Source organism: Protomyctophum parallelum (assembly GCF_964188405.1).
Source record: "Protomyctophum parallelum genome assembly, chromosome: 16".
Classification (NCBI taxonomy): domain Eukaryota; kingdom Metazoa; phylum Chordata; class Actinopteri; order Myctophiformes; family Myctophidae; genus Protomyctophum; species Protomyctophum parallelum.
The window spans coordinates 45,812,709-45,834,000 of record NC_139711.1 but is presented as its reverse complement, the minus strand read 5'-3'; the positions used below and the strand labels follow the sequence as shown (position 1 = coordinate 45,834,000).

Here is a 21,292-nt window from a genome sequence, read left to right as displayed (position 1 = left end):
TGTGTGGGTAAGCCCCCCCCCCCCCTTCCAGTGGATCTAAAATGTGTGTGTATACGTGTGTGTGTGTGTGTGTGTGTGTGTGTGTGTGTGTGTGTGTGTGTGTGTGTGCGTGTACGTGCGTGTGCTGTCTTCCGTATATATAAAGGCAACTAAATGGTTTTCTGGAGGAGGATTTCTAACCGGCGAGATGCTGTTCGTTCTGCTGCTGGCAGCCTCTTCTTCATTCATCTCCGGCGCCCTCTCCTCCTCCTCCTCCTCCTCCTCCTCCTCCCCCTACTCATCGGAGGAGGTGGGCTACCCCTCCCCCCCCTCCTCCTCCTCCTCCTCCTCCTCCTCCTCCTCTTCGTCGGACCTGCTGATGGCCGAGACGTGCAGCGTGTGCTCCTGCATGTCGGTGGAGAACGTTCTGTACGTCAACTGCGAGAAGATCACGGTCAGTCAAAAAAGAAAAAAAAAACTTCACAAATAATGTATATATATATATATATATTTGTTTTTTCACCCATTCTGGGGCCGGGGAGGGGAACCCCTTTTGGTGTTTTAAGCATCATGTTATGCTTTAGCTGTTGAAAAATAACAGACCTATAAAGGCTTGTATAGGTCTGTTATTTTTTTTTAATTGCGCAAATCTTTGAATATATATATTCTTTCAGAGTGAACGTTTTTAACTCAAATCTTTGAATGTATATTCTTTCAGAGTGAACGTTTTTAACTCAAATCTTTGAATGTATATTCTTTCAGAGTGAACGTTTTTAACTCAAATCTTTGAATATATATATTCTTTCAGAGTGAATGTTTTTAACTCAAATCTTTGAATGTATATTCTTTCAGAGTGAACGTTTTTAACTCAAATCTTTGAATATATATTCTTTCAGAGTGAAAGTTTTTAACTCAAATCTTTGAATGTATATTCTTTCAGAGTGAACGTTTTTAACTCAAATCTTTGAATATATATATTCTTTCAGAGCGAACGTTTTTAACTCAAATCTTTGAATATATATTCTTTCAGAGTGAACGTTTTTAACTCAAATCTTTGAATATATATTCTTTCAGAGCGAACGTTTTTAACTCAAATCTTTGAATATATATATTCTTTCAGAGTGAACGTTTTTAACTCAAATCTTTGAATATATATTCTTTCAGAGTGAACGTTTTTAACTCAAATCTTTGCTTCTGAGGGAGTCCCTGGAACAACATATTTTCAGATGGGGGCCAATTACATATAATTCTAGGGAACCTTGCCGTTCCTCATCCGGTCAATAATATATACAACAAATCTCCAAAATGGAACATTATTAGTAAGTAAAGCGAAACATTGTGCACAGAGAAAATACACAATGTACAATATAAACAGAGATATTACATAATAAGGCTATAGGGATGTACCGATAAGACTTTTTGGCCGATATCCGATATAATTAATTGCTGTTTTGGGCGATACCGATATAACCGATGTCGATATAATATATGATTCTGTATTAAGGAAATATTATCATTTTCTGGAGAAAAAAAATGCTTATATTTAACTCTGAATTTAGAAATGTCCCAACTTGTTGACTCCTTTGAAAGCTTCCCCAGAAAACATTGATATACAATTTGCAGCCTTCATCAAACAAAAGGCTTTTATTTATTTTCCAACTTAATTGTTATGAAATAAAATATCTTCCAAAACCGATATATTATTTTACCAATAGGCTACCGATTACCGATATATCCTTTTAAGGCCAATATCAGCCGATACCGATGTGTTTGCAGATTAATCTCCCATTACTAATATAGGCTATAGTACACATCAGAACGTGTGCAGGTGTTGGACTGTGGCTCAGGAGGTAGAGCAGGTCGTCCAATGATACATGGGTCGGCGGTTCGAATCCCGGCTCCTCCTCCTGTCTACATGTCGAAGTGTCCTTGGGCAAGACACTGAACCCCACATTGCTCCCGATGTGCTGGTTGGTATACCTTGCATGGCTTCCGCCGCAATCAAAGCAAAGTTGCTATATTTTACCCTGCAGGGTAACTGGACTAAGCTCAAGAACTTGTTTACAGCCAGGCCCTGCTCATAGAACATTTCATGGTAGGGGTTCAAATGACCTTGCTTTAGCGGTGGTCATTTTAACGTGCCGGTCCGGGGATACGAACTATAGCGACCTTCCGATATCAAGACCGCTCCGCAAACCGTTCGGCCACGGCTGCCAATCGGTGTATGAATGTGTGTGTGTGAATGGGTGAATGTAATGCACAATCTATGTAAAGCGCCTTGGATAAATGCACCATTTACCATTTACTGTATACATCTAAGGCCTCACTCACACTGTTGCAACATGCATAATTATCACAGAGCAGGTCACAATTTGTTTTCAATGGGAGTCACTGTGTTTCACAGAGAAGCTCTGCTCCACGGCTGTGTTCTGCCCTCCTCACATGGAACCCCCCCCCCCCCCCCCCCCCACTCTCCCCACGGAACAGAGACAGCAATTTAGATCTCTTCTAGTGTGTGTACGGGGCCTCGAAATGCTTTGCGAGCCATGCATGCGACAACACAGAAGACACAGGAGACACAGAGGAGACAGCTGCTGTCTTTGAAGTATACACACAACTGAAAAAGTATATCGCGACTGAGACCGCAAGTTAGAGACTTTGTGTGGCTATAACGAGGCACAGCTGCTTACAATGCCATGCAAAATGGGCAGCGGGGGGGGGGGAACCTTTGTGAAGTGTACATGGAAGGCAGTTACTAGATAGTACTCCTCTGTTCCAGCTCAGTGGCCTTGTGGTTAGAGTGTCCGCCCTGAGACTGGGAGGTTGGGGTTCAATCCCCAGCCGGGTCATACCAAAGGACCCAGTGCCTCCCTGCTTGACACTCAGCATCAAGGGTTGGATTGGGGGTAAGTCCCTGTGACATACTAGCGTCATGTCCAGGGGGTGTGATTGTACATCAAGCTGCCTCACGCTACAGAAATAGGAGATAGGCTCCTGCCCCTATGGGCCCCATGGCTCGGCTAGGTTACTTTACTCCTCTGGTCCAAGCACCCTATAACAAGGGGGTCTGGGAAGGGAGTGTTGTTTTTGGCAGCAAATTTCTATTTTAGTTTAGTCATAGCCTTTGGACTGAAACTTCATTTCGTTTTATAGTCACATTTTAGTTTAGTTAGTCTAGTTTTAGTCGACTTTAATGTCATAAGATTTTAGTCGACTAAAATGTATTTTGGCGGGTCTTGATGCCTTCGTAATGAGTGTTTTTACACTTGCTGAAAATAGACGATCTACAAGTTCACAACGCGTCCCAACGCGACACGTTGTGAGCTTGCAACCAACGTTGTTGGTCCATTTGGTTCCAAACTATCATTTAGCTGGGGAGCCCCCTGGCACTCCCTCAAGGACCGCTGAGGGTCCCCCAAGGCGGCCCCCCACTTTGAGAACAACTGGTATAATGTTGCTGTACACAGCCCCCTTATGGGTGAACTATAAAAAAAGAGAGTCTGCGCAAGCTAAAGGTGGCTTATAACGATGCTCTCAGGATTCTCCTGAAGAAGCCTAGGGGTGGCAGTGCTAGTCAGCTCTTCTGCGACTCTGGTCTAACCACCTTCCAGGCTCTCTTAAGAAACATCATGTTCAGCTTTAAAAGCAGACTTGATGGGTCACATAATAACGTGATTAAGATGTTGACTAATCCCAGGTTTAGCACTGTTAGATACCGCTCTTTCATGTGGAAACATTGGTACGAGTGCCTCTTATAGATTTTCTTCTTTTTTTACGAGAGAGTTTTAGAGTTTCATGAACCAATGTATTTATTTGTAGGCCTAACTGTTTTGTATGTTTTTAACTGTTGTTTGTCATCTACTGGCTACGGCTGTCAATAAAGTTTCATTCATTCATTCATTCATTCATTCATTCATTCATTCATTCATTCATTCATTCATTCAATGTATATATTTTTTTATACCACCAGGTGTACCGGCCCACGCAGCTGGTGCCGCCGGCGTCTCAGCTCTACCACCTGAACTTCCAGAACAACGCGCTGATCGTGCTCTACCCGAACAGCTTCCTGAACTTCAGCCACGCCGTGTCGCTGCAGCTGGGCAACAACAAGCTGCAGAGCGTGGAGGGCGGCGCCTTCGCCGGCCTGAGCGCCCTGAAGCAGCTGCACCTCAACAACAACGAGCTGACGGGGCTGCGCGCCGACACCTTCCAGGTAAACCTCTCCGACACCTTCCAGGTAAACCTCTCTGACACCTTCCAGGTAAACCTCTCCGACACCTTCCAGGTAAACCTCTCCGACACCTTCCAGGTAAACCTCGCCTTCCCACCACCTCGGAGGAAAGCCTGGTCTCTTGGTTTCTTTTAAATATATTTTTTTATCCCACGATTTTGTAACCCATTTTTCACCCCCTGTGTCAATCATCTAATGTGATCCTGGGCTCTACACACCCTCCACCAACCTAGTCCCCATATATGGGGGACAAGGGGAGAGCAACGGACTTGAACTCATGCTTCCTTCATTCATGGCTGAGTGTCCAAGTTGCTCCTTTACACCTGACAGGGGGGGAGTTTCCCTGGTTGGACGTATAGCGCGTGGAAGGAACACGTTATTCCAACCAGTTCCTTTCCCCTCCATCAGGCGCCCCGGCTGGCCAGGGGGAGGCAGTTTAGTGACCAGGATTACTGCATGTTTTTTGTGAGGGTACCTACCCTCTAACCTGACTCTGCCAGATGGGGGCGGTATTGGGTAACCATGTTCCCCAACACAGCAACCATCTGGGATCTCTCAGGGGATTCAGCTGACACACCGAACCGCTCCGTGGTTCGAACCAATCAGCGTGAGCTAAGGGCGGGATATGTGCGAAACCGGATGTGAAGCTATATAGACACGTCAATATGATTGGTTGTGTTTGCACGCCCACACGGTGATAGACAGACAGTCCCATCCAATCATCTACCAAGTATCTTGAAAAAAAGGAACAGCCCCGTCATCGAATTTGCTTCCGAGATCCCAGATCCCAATAAGCTGTGAAACAAATTTGTGTAGCAAGCTTCTTGGATCTGGCAGCGTCAGGTTACCTACCCTCTCACCCTCCATCATGTTTTTAAACCTACCGTTAACACCCCTCTGCTTCCTTCCCTTCCCTTCCCTTCCCTTCCCTTCCCTTCCCTTCCCTTCCCTTCCCTTCCCTTCCCTTCCCTTCCCTTCCCTTCCCTTCCCTTCCCTTCCCTTCCCTTCCCTTCCCTTCCCTTCCCTTCCCTCCCCTCCCCTCCCCTCCCCTCCCCTCCCCTCCCCTTCCCTCCTCCTCCCTTCCCTTCCCTTCCCTTCCCTTCCCTTCCCTTCCCTTCCCTTCCCTTCCCTTCCCTTCCCTTCCCTTCCCTTCCCTTCCCTTCCCTTCCCTTCCCTTCCCTTCCCTTCCCTTCCCTTCCCTTCCCTTCCAGGGCATCGAGAGCCTGGAGTACCTGCAGGCCGACTACAACCTGATCCGCTACATCGAGCGCGGCGCCTTCAACAAGCTGCACCGCCTCAAGGTGCTCATCCTCAACGACAACCTGGTGGCGGCGCTGCCCGACAACATCTTCCGCTTCGCCTCGCTCACGCACCTGGACATCCGCGGCAACCGCATCCAGAAGCTGCCCTACCTGGGCGTGCTGGAGCACATCGGGCGCATCGTGGAGCTGCAGCTGGACGACAACCCCTGGAACTGCACCTGCGACCTGGCGCCGCTCAAGGCCTGGCTGGAGAACATGCCCTACAGGTATCGAATATATACGTACAGTATATAGGTAGTGATTAAGCAGTGGTGGAAAGTAACTAAGTACTTTTACTTAAGTACTGTACTTAAGTACAATTTTACTTTACTTTACTTTACTTGAGTATTTCCAATTTCCAGTACTTTTACTTCTACTCCACTACATCTCAGAGCCAACATTTGTACTTTTACTCCACTACAATTATTTGAAAACTTTAGTTACTATAGTTACTTTGGCGATTTTAATTTTGATTAGAAAACATACATTAACCACTTCAACCCAATACATTTTGAAAATGTATTGGGTACATTTTGAAAATAGCCGATCTACAAGCTCACAATGCGTCGCAACGCGACGCATTGTGAGCTTGTAGATCGGCTATTTTCAATAGACTTTGTACACATTTTGAACTTGTGAAGTGGGACATTCTGCAATATGAGTACTTTTACTTTTAGTACTTTAAGTACATTTTGATGCCGATACTTTTGCACTTTTACTCAAGTACATTTTCAATTCAATTCCGTACATTTACTTGTAAAGGAGTAGTTCTAAATTGCAGTATTGGTACTTTTACTGAAGTAAAACAATTGAGTACTTTTTCCACCACTGTAATTAAGTAAGTATAGCCTTGCCGAGCCATGAGGCCCATAGGGGCAGGAGTCTATCTCCTGTTTCTGTAGCCATGAGGCCCATAGGGGCAGGAGCCTATCTCCTGTTTCTGTAGCCATGAGGCCCATAGGGGCAGGAGCCTATCTCCTGTTTCTGTAGCCATGAGGCCCATAGGGGCAGGAGCCTATCTCCTGTTTCTGTAGCCATGAGGCCCATAGGGGCAGGAGCCTATCTCCTGTTTCTGTAGCCATGAGGCCCATAGGGGCAGGAGTCTATCTCCTGTTTCTGTAGCCATGAGGCCCATAGGGGCAGGAGCCTATCTCCTGTTTCTGTAGCCATGAGGCCCATAGGGGCAGGAGCCTATCTCCTGTTTCTGTAGACATGAGGCCCATAGGGGCAGGAGCCTATCTCCTGTTTCTGTAGCCATGAGGCCCATAGGGGCAGGAGCCTATCTCCTGTTTCTGTAGCCATGAGGCCTATAGGGGCAGGAGCCTATCTCCTGTTTCTGTAGCCATGAGGCCCATAGGGGCAGGAGCCTATCTCCTGTTTCTGTAGACATGAGGCCCATAGGGGCAGGAGCCTATCTCCTGTTTCTGTAGCCATGAGGCCCATAGGGGCAGGAGCCTATCTCCTGTTTCTGTAGCCATGAGGCCCATAGGGGCAGGAGCCTATCTCCTGTTGCTGTAGCCATGAGGCCCATAGGGGCAGGAGCCTATCTCCTGTTTCTGTAGCCATGAGGCCCATAGGGGCAGGAGCCTATCTCCTGTTTCTGTAGCCATGAGGCCCATAGGGGCAGGAGCCTATCTCCTGTTTCTGTAACCATGAGGCCCATAGGGCAGGAGCCTATCTCCTGTTTCTGTAGCCATGAGGCCCATAGGGACAGGAACCCCGACCTCCCAGTCTCAGGGCGGACACTCTAACCACAAGGCCACTGAGCTGGTATGTATATAGGTATATACAGGTCTATATAGTATAGAGGTTTAGGTTTAGTCCTGGCTGGAGAACAGGTACAGGTATACAGGGGTTTAGGTTTAAAATCCTGCCTTCCCATAGCCTAGACAGCATAGACAGACTTCTTGGCATGAGGGGACTGGAGGAGATATTTACTATAGCCGTGCCAATATGCTGTGGAAGTAATTCAGTGCTGGGAGTCATTAACAATGTACCGTGAAACACTGCCACCCACCTGCATAATGATTTCTAAACATAGATAACAGTTTTTCTTCACAGAAGTAGAGATGGTTAGATGTGCAGATCCGTAGGGTATTTGAAAATGAGGCTGAGAGCTGACCTGTGAGCTTTCAGATCAGCTATAGTTTTCGGATAATAGGCTGTTCAGAAACCCATCTTCCAGTGACGTCGTCCGTGGGGAATCCAAGCGAATAGAATCGGCAGGCTGTATATATTATATTCCTGAAAGGTTGTGATGCGAAAATGGAAGCCATCTGGTTTGGCCGTGGCTCAGGAGAGTAGAGCAGGTCACAGTCCCGCCCCCTTTCATGACGACGCCAAGCCCAGGAAATTAATCCCAATGCATTTTCCCCTCATAGACATTTCAAAATGTATTTATTTAAAGACCTTTTAAGCGTCGTACGAAGCCAACTCTTGTCGTGACAAATCATGACAAGACACACAATATTTTGGACCAAACAAATGTGTTTCTAATTCTTTGTTTGGCCCGAAACATTTTGTTTGTTGTCATGATTTGTCACGACAAGAGTTGTCTTTGTCCGCCGCGGCGTAAACGTAAACGTAAATAGTTTCTGAAAAGTCTATGAGGAAAATGAACGGGGATTTATTTCCCGGGTCTCTCGAGGGGGGGCGGGACTGCGACGCTCTATAGAGCAGGTCGTCCAATGATCCGTGGGTCGGCGGTTCGAATCCCAGCTCCTCCTCCTGTCCACATGTCGAAGTGTCCTCATAGGGCAAGACACTGGAACCCCGCGTTGGCTCCAATGAGTCGGTCGCTGCTAGCTCGCCATCGTTGGGTGTGCGAATGTGAAGTGGCGTCGACTGTTTGCCGCTTCACCTCCAAATGTATGAATGAATGAACGCGTTAAAGCACTTTGATGCAATTCATTATAGAGGTTGCTCCTGCTTCGTGGGACGCACTGCCTTTGACTTAAAAATCACACCCGTGTGAAGTGAGGGGTGCTAATTGCGACCGCACGTCGCACTTACTATGGAAACGTGCAGGAAGCCTGTAACGCTCAAGCCTGTCGCACGCCTCCGTCACACGCTGTACTCGCTTTGCCTGTAGTGCTGCTTGCATATCTTTATTATATGGGCAAACCATAGAAAACGTGCAGCTGTCACACTTGCATGTAATGCTGCTTGCCACCGCCCACTCCAGAAAGTGTCAGTAACAGCGGAGTGCTAAGCTTAGAGTATATACAAGTAAGACGCGCAAACGCGGGAAGCGAACGCAGCTCGTAAATTGCAATAACAATTAGAATAAATTACGTACTTTTTTTTTCTTTTTAGTTAGTTATTTTTTTAAGTTTTCTACTGTGTGTGGTTGTGTGTGTGGTTGTGTGTGTGTGTGTGTGTGTGTGTGTGTGTGTGTGTGTGTGCTACAGCTGCGCCCTCTGGTGGCGGGCGGGTGGTGTCACAGCGGGACAGACAGACACACAGACAGACATGATCTGCAGGGTCTCATAGTTAGTGCTCATTGCATTCGCAATGAATAGAGACGGCACCGGGTTTCTCCTCCCATCCACTTGCATTAAGTTGCTCAAAAGTGCATGAGGCGATTTCACTCCTCCTTCCGGGTAGGAACAGAGTGCATTCTGGGATGGATTGGGCCCAAACACATGAGCGCGCTGGTCGCTGACTATCATTGCACGCGTTCAGCGTTCACGTATGAAACAGCGTTCACGTATGAAACAGCGTTCACGTATGAAACAGCGTTCACGTATGAAACAGCGTTCACGTATGAAACAGCGTTCACGTATGAAACAGCGTTCTCGTATGAAACAGCGTTCACGTGTGAAACAGCGTTCTCGTATGAAACAGCGTTCACGTATGAAACAGCGTTCACGTATGAAACAGTGTTCACGTGTGAAACAGCGTTCACGTATGAAACAGCGTTCTCGTATGAAACAGCGTTCACGTATGAAACAGTGTTCACGTATGAAACAGCGTTCTCGTATGAAACAGCCTTCACGTGTGAAACAGCGTTCACGTATGAAACAGCGTTCACGTATGAAACAGTGTTCACGTATGAAACAGCGTTCACGTATGAAACAGCGTTCACGTATGAAACAGCGTTCACGTATGAAACAGCGTTCACGTATGAAACAGCGTTCACGTATGAAACAGCGTTCACATATGAAACAGCGTTCACGTATGAAACAGTGTTCATGTGTCATCGTGAACATGCGCAATGATAGTCAATGGACCAGCTCTGGCCCAGCGCTGCAATACCAAATTCGGCCACTATGTCCATTTCGGCCTCAGGGTTTCCTCCGGGTGCCGTCTCTATATTACTAAGGAGCTAAGCGACCACGAATTAAACCAGGAAATGTCGTATCAGGACTTTTGCTTATTCCTTATTAATCTGTGTATATAAAATATAGCTAACTCGTCGAATCTCTTAGTTTCATCAATATTGTTCTTATGAAATAGTTGGTATTAAGTATTAAGATTATAAAGATCACTTTTGTCATTTTGACTGTCACGGACTTCCCGTCCACTTCCCATGACCGCGGTGGTTTGACTCCTATGGATATAAAGAATCAACTGACTGAGAGAAAACGCGAATGTCAAATTATAAAAAGAATGTCGCTATAAATGTGATATCAAATATCACTGACTGACTGTTTTGATGACACAGAGACAACTCCCTGACAACATCGCTGAGACAGTTTTATTTATTTTTGGACCACAACGCTTAGATGAGACAATTTAAAATTACACTTCTTTCGGCCCTGGAGGACTAGGGGATGAGCGAGTGACATCAGGCCTTGGGTAGAGATGTCTGTGCGCTCCGCTGTAGTGCTAGGATGAGCGAGTGACATCAGGCCTTGGGTAGAGATGTCTGTGCGCTCCGCTGTAGTGCTAGGATGAGCGAGTGACATCAGGCCTTGGGTAGAGATGTCTGTGCGCTCCGCTGTAGTGCTGACATAATGGAGTGACATTATTCCGGAGTGTCTCAGCCCTGCGGTCGCTTCTCGCCTTTATTAATGAACCCATTCTGACCTGAGATCAGATTCATACGAAGGTTTCCGCCGGACACACACTGGTCCGATGAACCCATTCTGACCCGAGATCAGATTCTAAAAATGTCAGTCGTTCTTCGATTTTTCAAAAATAGCAGACCTACAAGCTCGTATCGCGCCACTCGGTGGCGCGATATGAGCTTGTAGATCTGCTATTTTTCAATAGCTAAAGCACAACATGATGCCGACACCAAAATGGGTGCCCGGTCAGAATGGGTTAAGGCGTCTTACTGGTATGTTAAAGTCTAACTCATGTTGATTAGGTGATGTGATGGTGTTGTAAAACAAACAGTGACAAAACAAACATTACATTTTCTTCATTGTTAATGGCATTTAATGTTTGTGTTAGGGACAAGATGACGTACATTTCCCCTTCATTGTCAATGGCAATAGAGCACCGAAGTCCTGACGTAACTCGCTCATCCCTTCGATTCCCCTGGTTCACGGAAGTAATTTCTCTATGGAGAATAACATGGGGTGATTTCAATGCAACTAAAAAAATACATGAACCTGGGGACTGACGCCCTCTACTGAAAGTGACGTCAGACTTCGGTGCTCTATAAGAACAAACATTAAACCTGTATATATAATAATAATAATAATAATAAAATACTGCACCCGAATGAAGTGAGGGGCGCTCTTATATGATGACGTAAAGTAGACAATATGCCTATTTGCTCAGCCACCGTGACGTAACATTCTCCATTCAGTGTCAATGGGAATTTAATGTTTGTGTAAGACGGAAATCTACACTAATATCTGAATATAGGAGGCTATAGAGGACCATAAGAGGAGGCTTTATTTACCAACAAAGAGTCCCCACCAAAGAGGTCCAGGTGTTATTTGTAGCTGTTACGTCCCCACCAAAGAGGTCCAGGTGTTATTTTGTGTAAAAGTGCATTATTGGCTATTTCTCCTAATATAAGGAGGGGGTTGGGTTTTTGTGCTAATTTGCTTATTTCCATCAAAATAAGTAGTAAAGTGTGCCGCTTGGGATACTATTTACATTATGAAGAGAGGATATATAAACAAAATAGATTTTTGAGCGATGGAACTACGCAAATTTGCACAACACCCCAATGCCCCATTCAATTCAATGCAATTCATTGAGGGCTTATGGTAGGGGAAATAGCCAATGATGCGCTTTTGCACAACATAACACCTGGACCTCTTTAAAATAAAGGTAAGAAAGCCTTCTAGCATGGAATTCTCCTTTAACCCATTCTGGGCGGGAACCCATTTTGGTGTTAGCACTATGTTATGCTTTAGCTATTTAAAAATAGCAGATCTACGAGCTTGTAGGTCTGCTATTTTTAAAGAAATCGAAGAACGACTGACATTTTTTTTTAATCTGATCTCAGGTCAGAATGGGTTATAATCAGACCAGTGTGTGTGTGTCCAGTGGAAACCTCGTATATATGAATCTGATCTCAGGTCAGAATGGGTTATAATTATACCGGCCCCAAAATGTCTCATGATGGGGTATTCTCTACTCTCCTCTTCCTCGCAGCATCTTCATCGGCGAGGCGGTGTGCGAGACGCCCAGCGACCTGTACGGACGCCTCCTGAAGGAGACCAACAAGCAGGAGCTGTGTCCCATGGGCACGGGCAGCGACTTTGACGTGCGGATGCCGCCGCCGCCGCCCGCCGCGGCCGCGCACCCCGAGAACCGGCTGTCGAACCCGTCCGACATGTCCCCCACCACCACCACCACGCCCTCGGGGGCCGCGGGGGGGGCGGGGCCGGCGGCGGGGGCCACCAAGGCATAACAGATTTCTTATACCATCATATACACTCCATCTAGAACATTAAAGGGATTGTGACATTAAAAAAAAAGTTTTGGAATTGTTCTTGTTTTTTTTAGGTTTTCTAATCTCAATTGCACCCAAAAAACATGAACTTTTAACATTCAGTAGATTTTCTGTGATCTGGGGTTTTCTGGCTCAAACAGGTGCTCTGATTTGCCGGCAGATTGTGATGTAAGATCCTGCAAATCCCATATATGTCAATGGGATTTGCCAGCAGATGTCACTGTTTTCACTGTGTTGCCTGTTTTCATTGTAGCTCAAAAGGCCCAAAAAACCCCAAAGAAAACTTCAGACCACAGAAAATCCACTGAATGTTCAAAGTTCAGGTTTTTTGGGTGTAATTGAGGTCATAAAACCTAAAAGAAAAAAGAAAAATAAATGAAAATGAATGTCATAAAACCATTAAGATCCTCAACAGCAGGTTTACTAAAACCACAAAAGAAAAACATATAAACCACGAAAGAAAATAGGAGAGGCAGCATTCTCGTTTTACGCACCCAGAATTATGGAATTACAATTCCTCAGGAAATCAGAGAGGCTCCAACTCCACCAACATATTCAACTAAAAACACACCTCTTCAGATTAGCCTTCGATCTCCACCCTGCCGTAGCACTTTATTGAGGCTTCCTTCCCATCATGTATTTTATTATTATTCTATATATATTTTTTTTTCTCTTAACAAATATCTTAAATGCTGGACCTTCTCATGCCTATTTTTATCTCAACGTCTGACGTCATGCACATTCACTGTCTTGTCTTGTATTATGTGTGACGTAACCTATATGACCTATCTGTAAAGCACTTGATGTATATCCTGCCTGTGAAGCACTTTGAACTGCAACCCTGTATGAAAGGTGCTATATAAATAAAGCTTATTATTATTATTATTATTATTAAGGCCTCCAAGACCGCCACGGACCCGTCCAACAAGATCTACGGCAACGGCATCGTGGCCGCGGGTCTGCCGCCGTTCGTCGGCCGCCACAACACGCAGATCGTGTCGTTCCAGACGCGCACGCCGCCGCTGGCGCTGGCGTGCCCGCAGCCCTGCGCCTGCAAGGCCCACCAGTCGGACTTCGGCGTCAGCCTGACGTGCCAGGAGCAGCGCATCCGCAGCGTGGCCGACCTGGTGCCGCGGCCGCCCAACGCCAAGAAGCTCCACCTGAGCGGCAACAACATCCGCGACGTGGCGCCGGCCGACTTCCGCGGCGGCTTCGAGGGCCTGGACCTGCTGCACCTGGGCTCCAACCGCATCGCCGCCGTGCCCCCGGGCGCCTTCGCCAACCTCACCAACCTGCGGCGGCTGTTCCTCAACGGGAACCAGCTGGAGCAGCTGCGCCCGGACATGTTCCTGGGCCTGGGCAACCTGCAGTACCTCCACCTGGAGTACAACGCCATCAAGGTTTGTTGGGGGACCGGTGTTGTTTTCGTCGACTAAAACTAAGACGAAAAAATGTTCGTCGACTACCTTTTTCCACTGAAGAAAACAAAATGGAAACTAAATTAAAACGATGCTATGGTGACTACAATTTACAATTTACAATTTAGGCATTTAGCAGACGCTCTTAATCCAGAGCGACTTACATTTAAGCAAGAACAAAGCATGGGAATACATCACATAAAAAGCATTTATCATGAAACATGCGTAAGCTAAGAAAGTAACAGTGGAATATTTATATAGTGAAACTATACATACACTATACATATAAACTATACATCTTTACTACTATGCTATATATGTGTACTATGGCGTGCTATGACTACATACAATACAATTACAGTGCTGTCTACATAACATGCTATAAGTCTGTATCAAATGCTATATAATCCAACAGAAATGCTATCTAAGGGTTTAGGGTAAGTGCTAAGGGCCATGATGGAGTCTGAAAAGGTGGGTTTTCAGGCTACGGCGGAAGATTGGGAGTGATGCTGCAGTTCTGACTGCAATGGGAAGTGCATTCCACAGTTTTGGAGCCAGAAGGGAGAAGAGTTTGGGACGTGTGGAGCGTTGTCCCGGCGTTTTTAGTGAGGGTACTTCCAGCTTCCCTGCGTTGGCTGATCTGAGTGCGCGGGAGGGTTTGTAGGGTTCAATCATACTTGTAAGATATGGGGGAGCCATACCTTTGGTTGCTTTGAATGCCAGCATCAGAGTTTTGTATTCTGTGCGGGCAGCGACCGGGAGCCAGTGGAGGGAGCGGAGCAGGGGGGAGACATGTGAGAATTTTGGCTGGTTGAAGACCAAGCGAGCTGCTGCATTTTGGATCAGCTGGAGAGGCTTAAGTGCACATGCTGGTAGGCCAGTAAGGAGGGAGTTACAGTAGTCGAGTTTTGATAAGACTGTTGTCTGGATTAGGAGCTGGGCTGATTCCTGGGTGAGGAACGGTCTAATTCGTCGTATGTTATAGAGTGTGAACCTACAGGATCGAGTGACAGCTGTGATGTGAGGTTTGAACGAGAGCTGACTGTCCAGGACAACACCAAGATTCCTGGCTGTTGGGACAGACGTTACCAGGGCGTTGTCTACGGAAATAGTTAGCTCCCGCATAGGGCAGGACTTAGCTGGGAAGAAGAGAAGCTCAGTCTTGTCTGGGTTCAGCTTGAGATGGTTGGAGGACATCCACTGTGAGATGTCAGCCAGGCATGCAGTGATGCGCTCTTCCACCTGAGTGGTAGAGGGGGGGAAGGATAGGAACAGTTGTGTGTCATCGGCGTAGCAGTGATAGGATATATTGTGGGCAGAGATGATAGTGCCAAGGGATTTAGTGTACAGTGAGAAAAGGAGGGGACCAAGTACAGATCCCTGTGGGACCCCAGTTTGGAGGGTTCGGGGGGATGATAACAGACCTTTCCAGGAAACCTGGTAGGTCCGGTCGGTGAGGTAGGAGGAGAACCACTTTAGTGCCGTTCCACCGATGCCTAGCTCCGCTAAAACTAAAACTAAGACTTAATATACTGACAATTTCGTCGACAAATAAAAACTAGACTAAAATGTTAGGAAGGGACTAGTGGACAACAGATCCAGTATAAGTCATTTTACACTTGGTTGCATGCTGAAAATAGCCGATCTACAAGCTCACAACGTGTCGCAGCGTAAAATAAGTAAAAAAAATAAGTCTTTATGACGGCAACAAGGCCCGCAAAAAATATTTTTAGTCGACTAAATCTACAGTTGATTTAGTCGACTAAAATGTGTTTTGACAGGCCTTGATGTCGTTGTAATGACATATTTTACACTTTGGTTGCATGCTGAAAATAGCAGATATACAATCTCACAACGCGTCGCAGCGCGACACGTTGTGAGATTGTAGATCTGCTATTTTCAGCATGCAACCCAGCATAAAACTGGATCTCTTGTCCACTAGTCCCTTCCTAACATTTTAGTCTAGTTTTTATTTGTCTACGAAATTGTCAGTATATTTAGTCTTAGTTTTAGTCGTCATAGATTCGTTTTTATTTCGTTTTTATTTCGTTTTAGTCAGTGAAAAAAGGTATAGTCGACGAACATTTTTCGTCTTAGTCTTAGTCGACGAAAACAACACGGTTTGGGACACTCTCTGTCCAGCTCAAATCTAGAATAGCTAAAAATGTAAAAAAAAACAAACAGCTATGAAGGTAATTTGGTATAGGAAAGATTCTCCATCTCTTCCAGACAATCTTTGAGAAGACGGTGCTCAGTCTGTACAAATAGAGTGTTGTCTGATCCTTCACATACTATTATCTTCAGAGTATGAGCTGTTATATACCCTCTGGTATAGACGCTACAGAGCGTGTCGTTGCAAGAGCAACCGCTTTAAACTTTCTTTTCTCCCCACTTCAATTGTTCTACTAAAACAACCGCCACATAGTTCATAGTTCTTATAGTGGGGAAGGGACTTCTTGACCTTCATCTGTTATTTATTGCACTTTACTGTGATTGTGATACTATAAACTGTGAATATACTCTAGCACTTTTTTATATTATATACCTTCTCTTATTGCAATTTGCACTTATCTCTTGTGATACTCTTGTGACTTGTACTTTGCTGCTACTGCGTATTGTCTTCTGAGTATTGTCTGTCTGTTTTAACCCATTCTGAACGGGAACCGATTTTGGTGTTAGCATCATATCGTGCTTTAGCTATGGAAAAAATAGCAGATCTACAAGCTCATAGCGCGCCACCGAGTGGCGCGCTACGAGCTTGTAGGTCTGCTATTTTTGAAAAATCGAAGAACGACTGACATTTTTTTTAGAATCTGATCTCAGGTCAGAATGGGTTCATCAGACCAGTGTGTGTCCAGTGGAAACCAGCTCGTATGAATCTGATCTCAGGTCAGAATGGGTTAAAAAGCGTTGATGTACTAATGCACTTTTTCCCCTTCGTGGGACAATAATAAAGTACATCTCGTCATCTCATCTCATCTCATCTCATCTCATCTCGTATAAAGGAGATCCTGGCGGGCACCTTCGGCGCCATGCCCAACCTGCAGCTGCTCTACCTGAACAACAACGTGCTGCGCGGCCTGCCCGTCTACGTGTTCGCCGGCGTGCCCCTGGCGCGCCTGGGCCTGAAGAACAACCACTTCATGACGCTGCCCGTGAGCGGCGTGCTGGACCAGCTGCCCGGCGCGCTGGCCCACGTGGACCTGGAGGGCAACCCCTGGGAGTGCTCGTGCGACCTGGTGGCGCTCAAGCTGTGGCTGGAGAGGCTGGGGCGCGGCGTGGCCACGGACGTGCGCTGCGCCTCGCCCGTGCAGTTCGCCAACGTGGAGCTGCGGCTGCTGAAGAACGAGATCCTCTGCCCCAAGATGGTGGCGCGCCGGCCGCCCTTCGTGTTCACCGGCGCCACCACGCTGCTGCTGATGACCTCGGTGGGTGTTGATTGCGAACGCAGTGAGCCACTTACTATGACAGCAAGGGCTGAATGTCTGTGTGTGTGTGTGTCTGTCCCGCTGTTACACCACCCGCCCGCCACCAGAGGGCGCAGCTGTAGCACACACACACACACACAGGGCGCAGCTGTAGCACACACACACACACACACACACACACACACACACAACCACACACACACGAGCTGCGTTCGCTTCCCGCGTTTGCGCGTCTTACTTGTATGGAACGCTTTATCTTTTATGTCACTATAGAACCCATTTTAGACCCACTTGCTGAAAATATCCGATGATCGATAGATCGGCTATTTTCAGCATGCAAACCAAAGTGTAAAATGACTTGTACTGGGTCTCTTTGTCCACTAGTCCCTTCCTAACATTTTAGTCTAGTTTGTATCTGTTTGACGAAATTGTCAATACTATTTAGTCTTAGTTTTAGTCACCATAGCTTATAGGGCTGCGAATCTTTAGGTGTCCCACGATTCAATTCAATTCCGATTCTTGGGGTGAGGATTCTATTCAAAAACGATCTTTTCGATTTTTCCGATTCTCGATTCAAAAAATATTTATTTTTCGATTCTAAAGCAGTTTTTTTATTTTTATTAAAAACAATTAAATAGAATTTTAGCATGATCTACTCCAGTCTTCTGGCATGAAAGCAGAGTACATTTAGTAAAAAGCTTGTATAATTGTAAAGGTTTTATCAACTGAATGATTTAAACACACAAAGGTTAAATCCAAGAGTAAGAACATGTCCCATTTATTTAGCTTGCACAAATTTGAACCAGTACAAAAGTTACAAAATCTCTTCTCACTCAATACCAGAACAATACATTAGTATTAAAACAGGTGTAAAATAAATACAATTGGCAGGCTTAGCTTAGCTGGTAGTAAATGGACTATGCAGAAACCCAGGCCATAATGCATTGCATGCACAGGTACATTTGTGCAAGAAAAAAAGAAAAAGAAAAAAAGAATAAGAAAAAAAAGAAAAAATATTTTTGGAAAATGAGAATCGATTCTGAATCGGACGGCATTAGAATCGCGATTCTAACTCGAATCGATTTTTTTTGACAGGCCTAATAGCTTAGTTTTCATTTAGTTTCCACTTAGTTTTCGTCAGCGAAAAAAGGTAGTCGTTTTAGTCGACAAAAACAACACTGACAACAGAAGGTCACTAGGTTTACTCCTTACATGAGCCTCGTTTAGGTGCAAGTCAAATTAGTGACTTGAGTTACTTGATTATCACAACAAAACCAAAAAAAATCTAGTGATATTTGAAATAAGTTCCTCCCTGTCCCCAGTTAACCCCTGGGGGTCAAAAAAACCCGTAGGTTTCGTTTTTGGCTCTCTATCCTGATTGGATGAAGGGCTTTGCCACCTAGCCAAAAACGAAACCTAAGGTTTTTTGAATGAAATCACTGAATATACCTTTAAGGTACAGTACATTTGGGTGAGTCGTCAACAGGAGTCGAACAACAACAACAGGTGATGATTATTATCTCTCATCTATCACGATATCATCGATTACTCTCATCTACAGTGGTGTCCCCTTCGTCTCTACCAGGCTGATACCTAGAGGTACCCATCAAAGTCTTTAATGTGATAGGTACCCCTGGAAGCCACACCTCTGATGGGTGTGCTTTAGTCTTAAGGGGTGTGTTTTTAACATTATTATTAAATGATATGTATCTGTGCCCACCCTTACAGGTGTCGCCGGGGGGCCCCGTGCCGGGGACCGGTGACGTGGGCCGGGCCCCGCCCCCGGGGGGCCCCGTGCCCCTGTCCATCATGATCCTCAGCATCCTGGTGGTGCTCATCCTCACTGTCTTCGTGGCCTTCTGCCTGCTGGTGTTCGTGCTGCGGCGGAACAAGAAGCCGGCGGGCGGCGGTGGCGGGTGCTCCGGGGGGCGCGGCGGGGGGGAGGGCCACCACCACCACCACCACGGCCAGGAGTGCGGCGGCGGCCGCGGCGTCGGCTCCATGTCGCTGCACCTGCGGCGGCACGGCCACGGCCACAAGTCGGGCAAGAAGGGCTTCCCGTCGGGGCTGCCCGGCGACGACCTGGGCGGCGCCGAGCCCTTCATCCCGCAGACCCTGGAGGAGCACATGGCGGGCGGGAAGAGCCACACCTGCGGCATGATGACCATGATGGGTCGCTCCATGCTGTCGTCGCCCGGCGGCTCCGCCACCTCCTCCTCCTCGGCCTCGGACTCGGACGGCGGGTTCGCGTTCGGCGGTGTTGGCGACGGCTCGCGGCAGAAGATCATCCTGCGCAGCAGCGCGGTGGCCGACAAGGAGAAGGAGGCGGCGGCGGCGTTGGCCGCCACACTGGAGCGCCAGAAGCGCCTGAGCACCATCGACGAGCTGGAGGAGTTCCTGCCGGGCCGAGGGGGAGGGGGAGGGGGAGACTCCTCCAACATGTTCCTCCGAGGATTCCTGGACGGGAAGAGGGACTTTGTGGGCAGCATGGGGGGGCTGGGGGGCATGGGTATGGGCATGGGGGGCGGCCTGGGGGGCATGGGGGGCATGGGGATGGGCATGGGGAGCACCATGTGCAGCATGGGCGGCTTCGAGATCCGCTACCCGGAGAAGCAGCCGCCGGACGGCAAGCGGACCAAGAAGGTGTCGCTGATCGGCGGCAACCACAGCAAGATGGTGGTGGAGCAGCGGAAGACCGAGTACTACGAGCTGAAGGCCAAGCTCCAGGGAACGCCTGACTACCTGCAGGTTCTGGAGGAGCAGACTGCACTCAGCAAGATGTAAACGCCTGGACTATACCTGCAGGTTCTGGAGGAGCAGACTGCACTCAGCAAGATGTAAACGCCTGGACTATACCTGCAGGTGTTGGAGGAGCAGACTGCACTCAGCAAGATGTAAACGCCTGGACTATACCTGCAGGTTCTGGAGGAGCAGACTGCACTCAGCAAGATGTAAACGCCTGGACTATACCTGCAGGTTCTGGAGGAGCAGACTGCACTCAGCAAGATGTAAACGCCTGGACTATACCTGCAGGTGTTGGAGGAGCAGACTGCACTCAGCAAGATGTAATTGCACACACACGCACGCACACAGGCACACACACAGGCGGGCAGACTGCCATCTATCTATCTATCTATCTATCTATCTATCTATCTATCTATCTATCTATCTATCTATCTATCTATCTATCTATCTATCTATCTATCTATCTAGATGATATGATCGATCGATCTCTCTCTCTCTCTCTCTCACTCTCTCTCTCTCACACACAGACGCACACACACAATCATCAAGAGCAAAAAAAAAGTGCCTTCAGGAAATCCTTAATGACCGTCGATGCAGCGATGGGGACAAAATGGCGCGCGGCGGTATACCAGGAGCTGCGTGCGGCGGTACCAGGAGCAGCGCGTGACGGTACCATTAGCAGCGAGCGGCGGTACAAGGAGCAGCGCGTGCGGCGGTACCAGGAGCAGCACGCGGCGGTACCAGGAGCAGCGCATGCGGCAGTACCAGGAGCAGCACGCGGCGGTACCAGGAGCAGCGCGCGCGGCGGTACCAGGAGCAGCGCGCGCGGCGGTACCAGGAGCAGCGCGGCGGTACCAGGAGCAGCGCGCGCGGCGGTACCAGGAGCAGCGCGCGCGGCGGTACCAGGAGCAGCGCGCGCGGCGGTACCAGGAGCAGCACGCGGCGGTACCAGGAGCAGCGCGCGCGGCGGTACCAGGAGCAGCGCGCGCGGCGGTACCAGGAGCAGCGCGTGGCGGTACCAGGAGCAGCGCGCGCGGCGGTACCAGGAGCAGCGCGCGCGGCGGTACCAGGAGCAGCGCATGCGGCGGTCGGTACCAGGAGCAGCGTGCGTGTAGGAGGAGGACGGGAAGCCGCCGTGGATTCTGTATTTCACTGTAAAAGACATTTGGATTATCCATGCCATGCCATCATCGCTATACACGTCCCAACAATCCTCCCCCCACACGGAAGGAAATAAACTATATGAACTGAAACGAAACAAGGAACACCCTCAAAACAATCAGACGGTTCTAGTACTTTTTTTCTCCATAATCTTTTTCCTTTTTGCT

The 21,292-nt window shown here is 47.5% G+C and overlaps 1 protein-coding gene across 1 annotated transcript; it reads left to right on the top strand.

Annotated features, from left to right (window-relative positions):
- Positions 1 to 187: 187 nt before the first annotated feature.
- On the top strand, positions 188 to 20,003 carry slitrk4 (SLIT and NTRK-like family, member 4; the record flags this gene model as incomplete). Its single annotated transcript, XM_083786394.1, has 7 exons — positions 188 to 433; positions 3,950 to 4,192; positions 5,422 to 5,738; positions 12,073 to 12,286; positions 13,270 to 13,773; positions 16,797 to 17,219; positions 18,948 to 20,003. 7 exons carry the CDS (start codon positions 188 to 190, stop codon positions 20,001 to 20,003), a joined length of 3,003 nt encoding a protein of 1,000 aa, XP_083642520.1.
- Between the last annotated feature and the right edge of the window lie 1,289 nt (positions 20,004 to 21,292).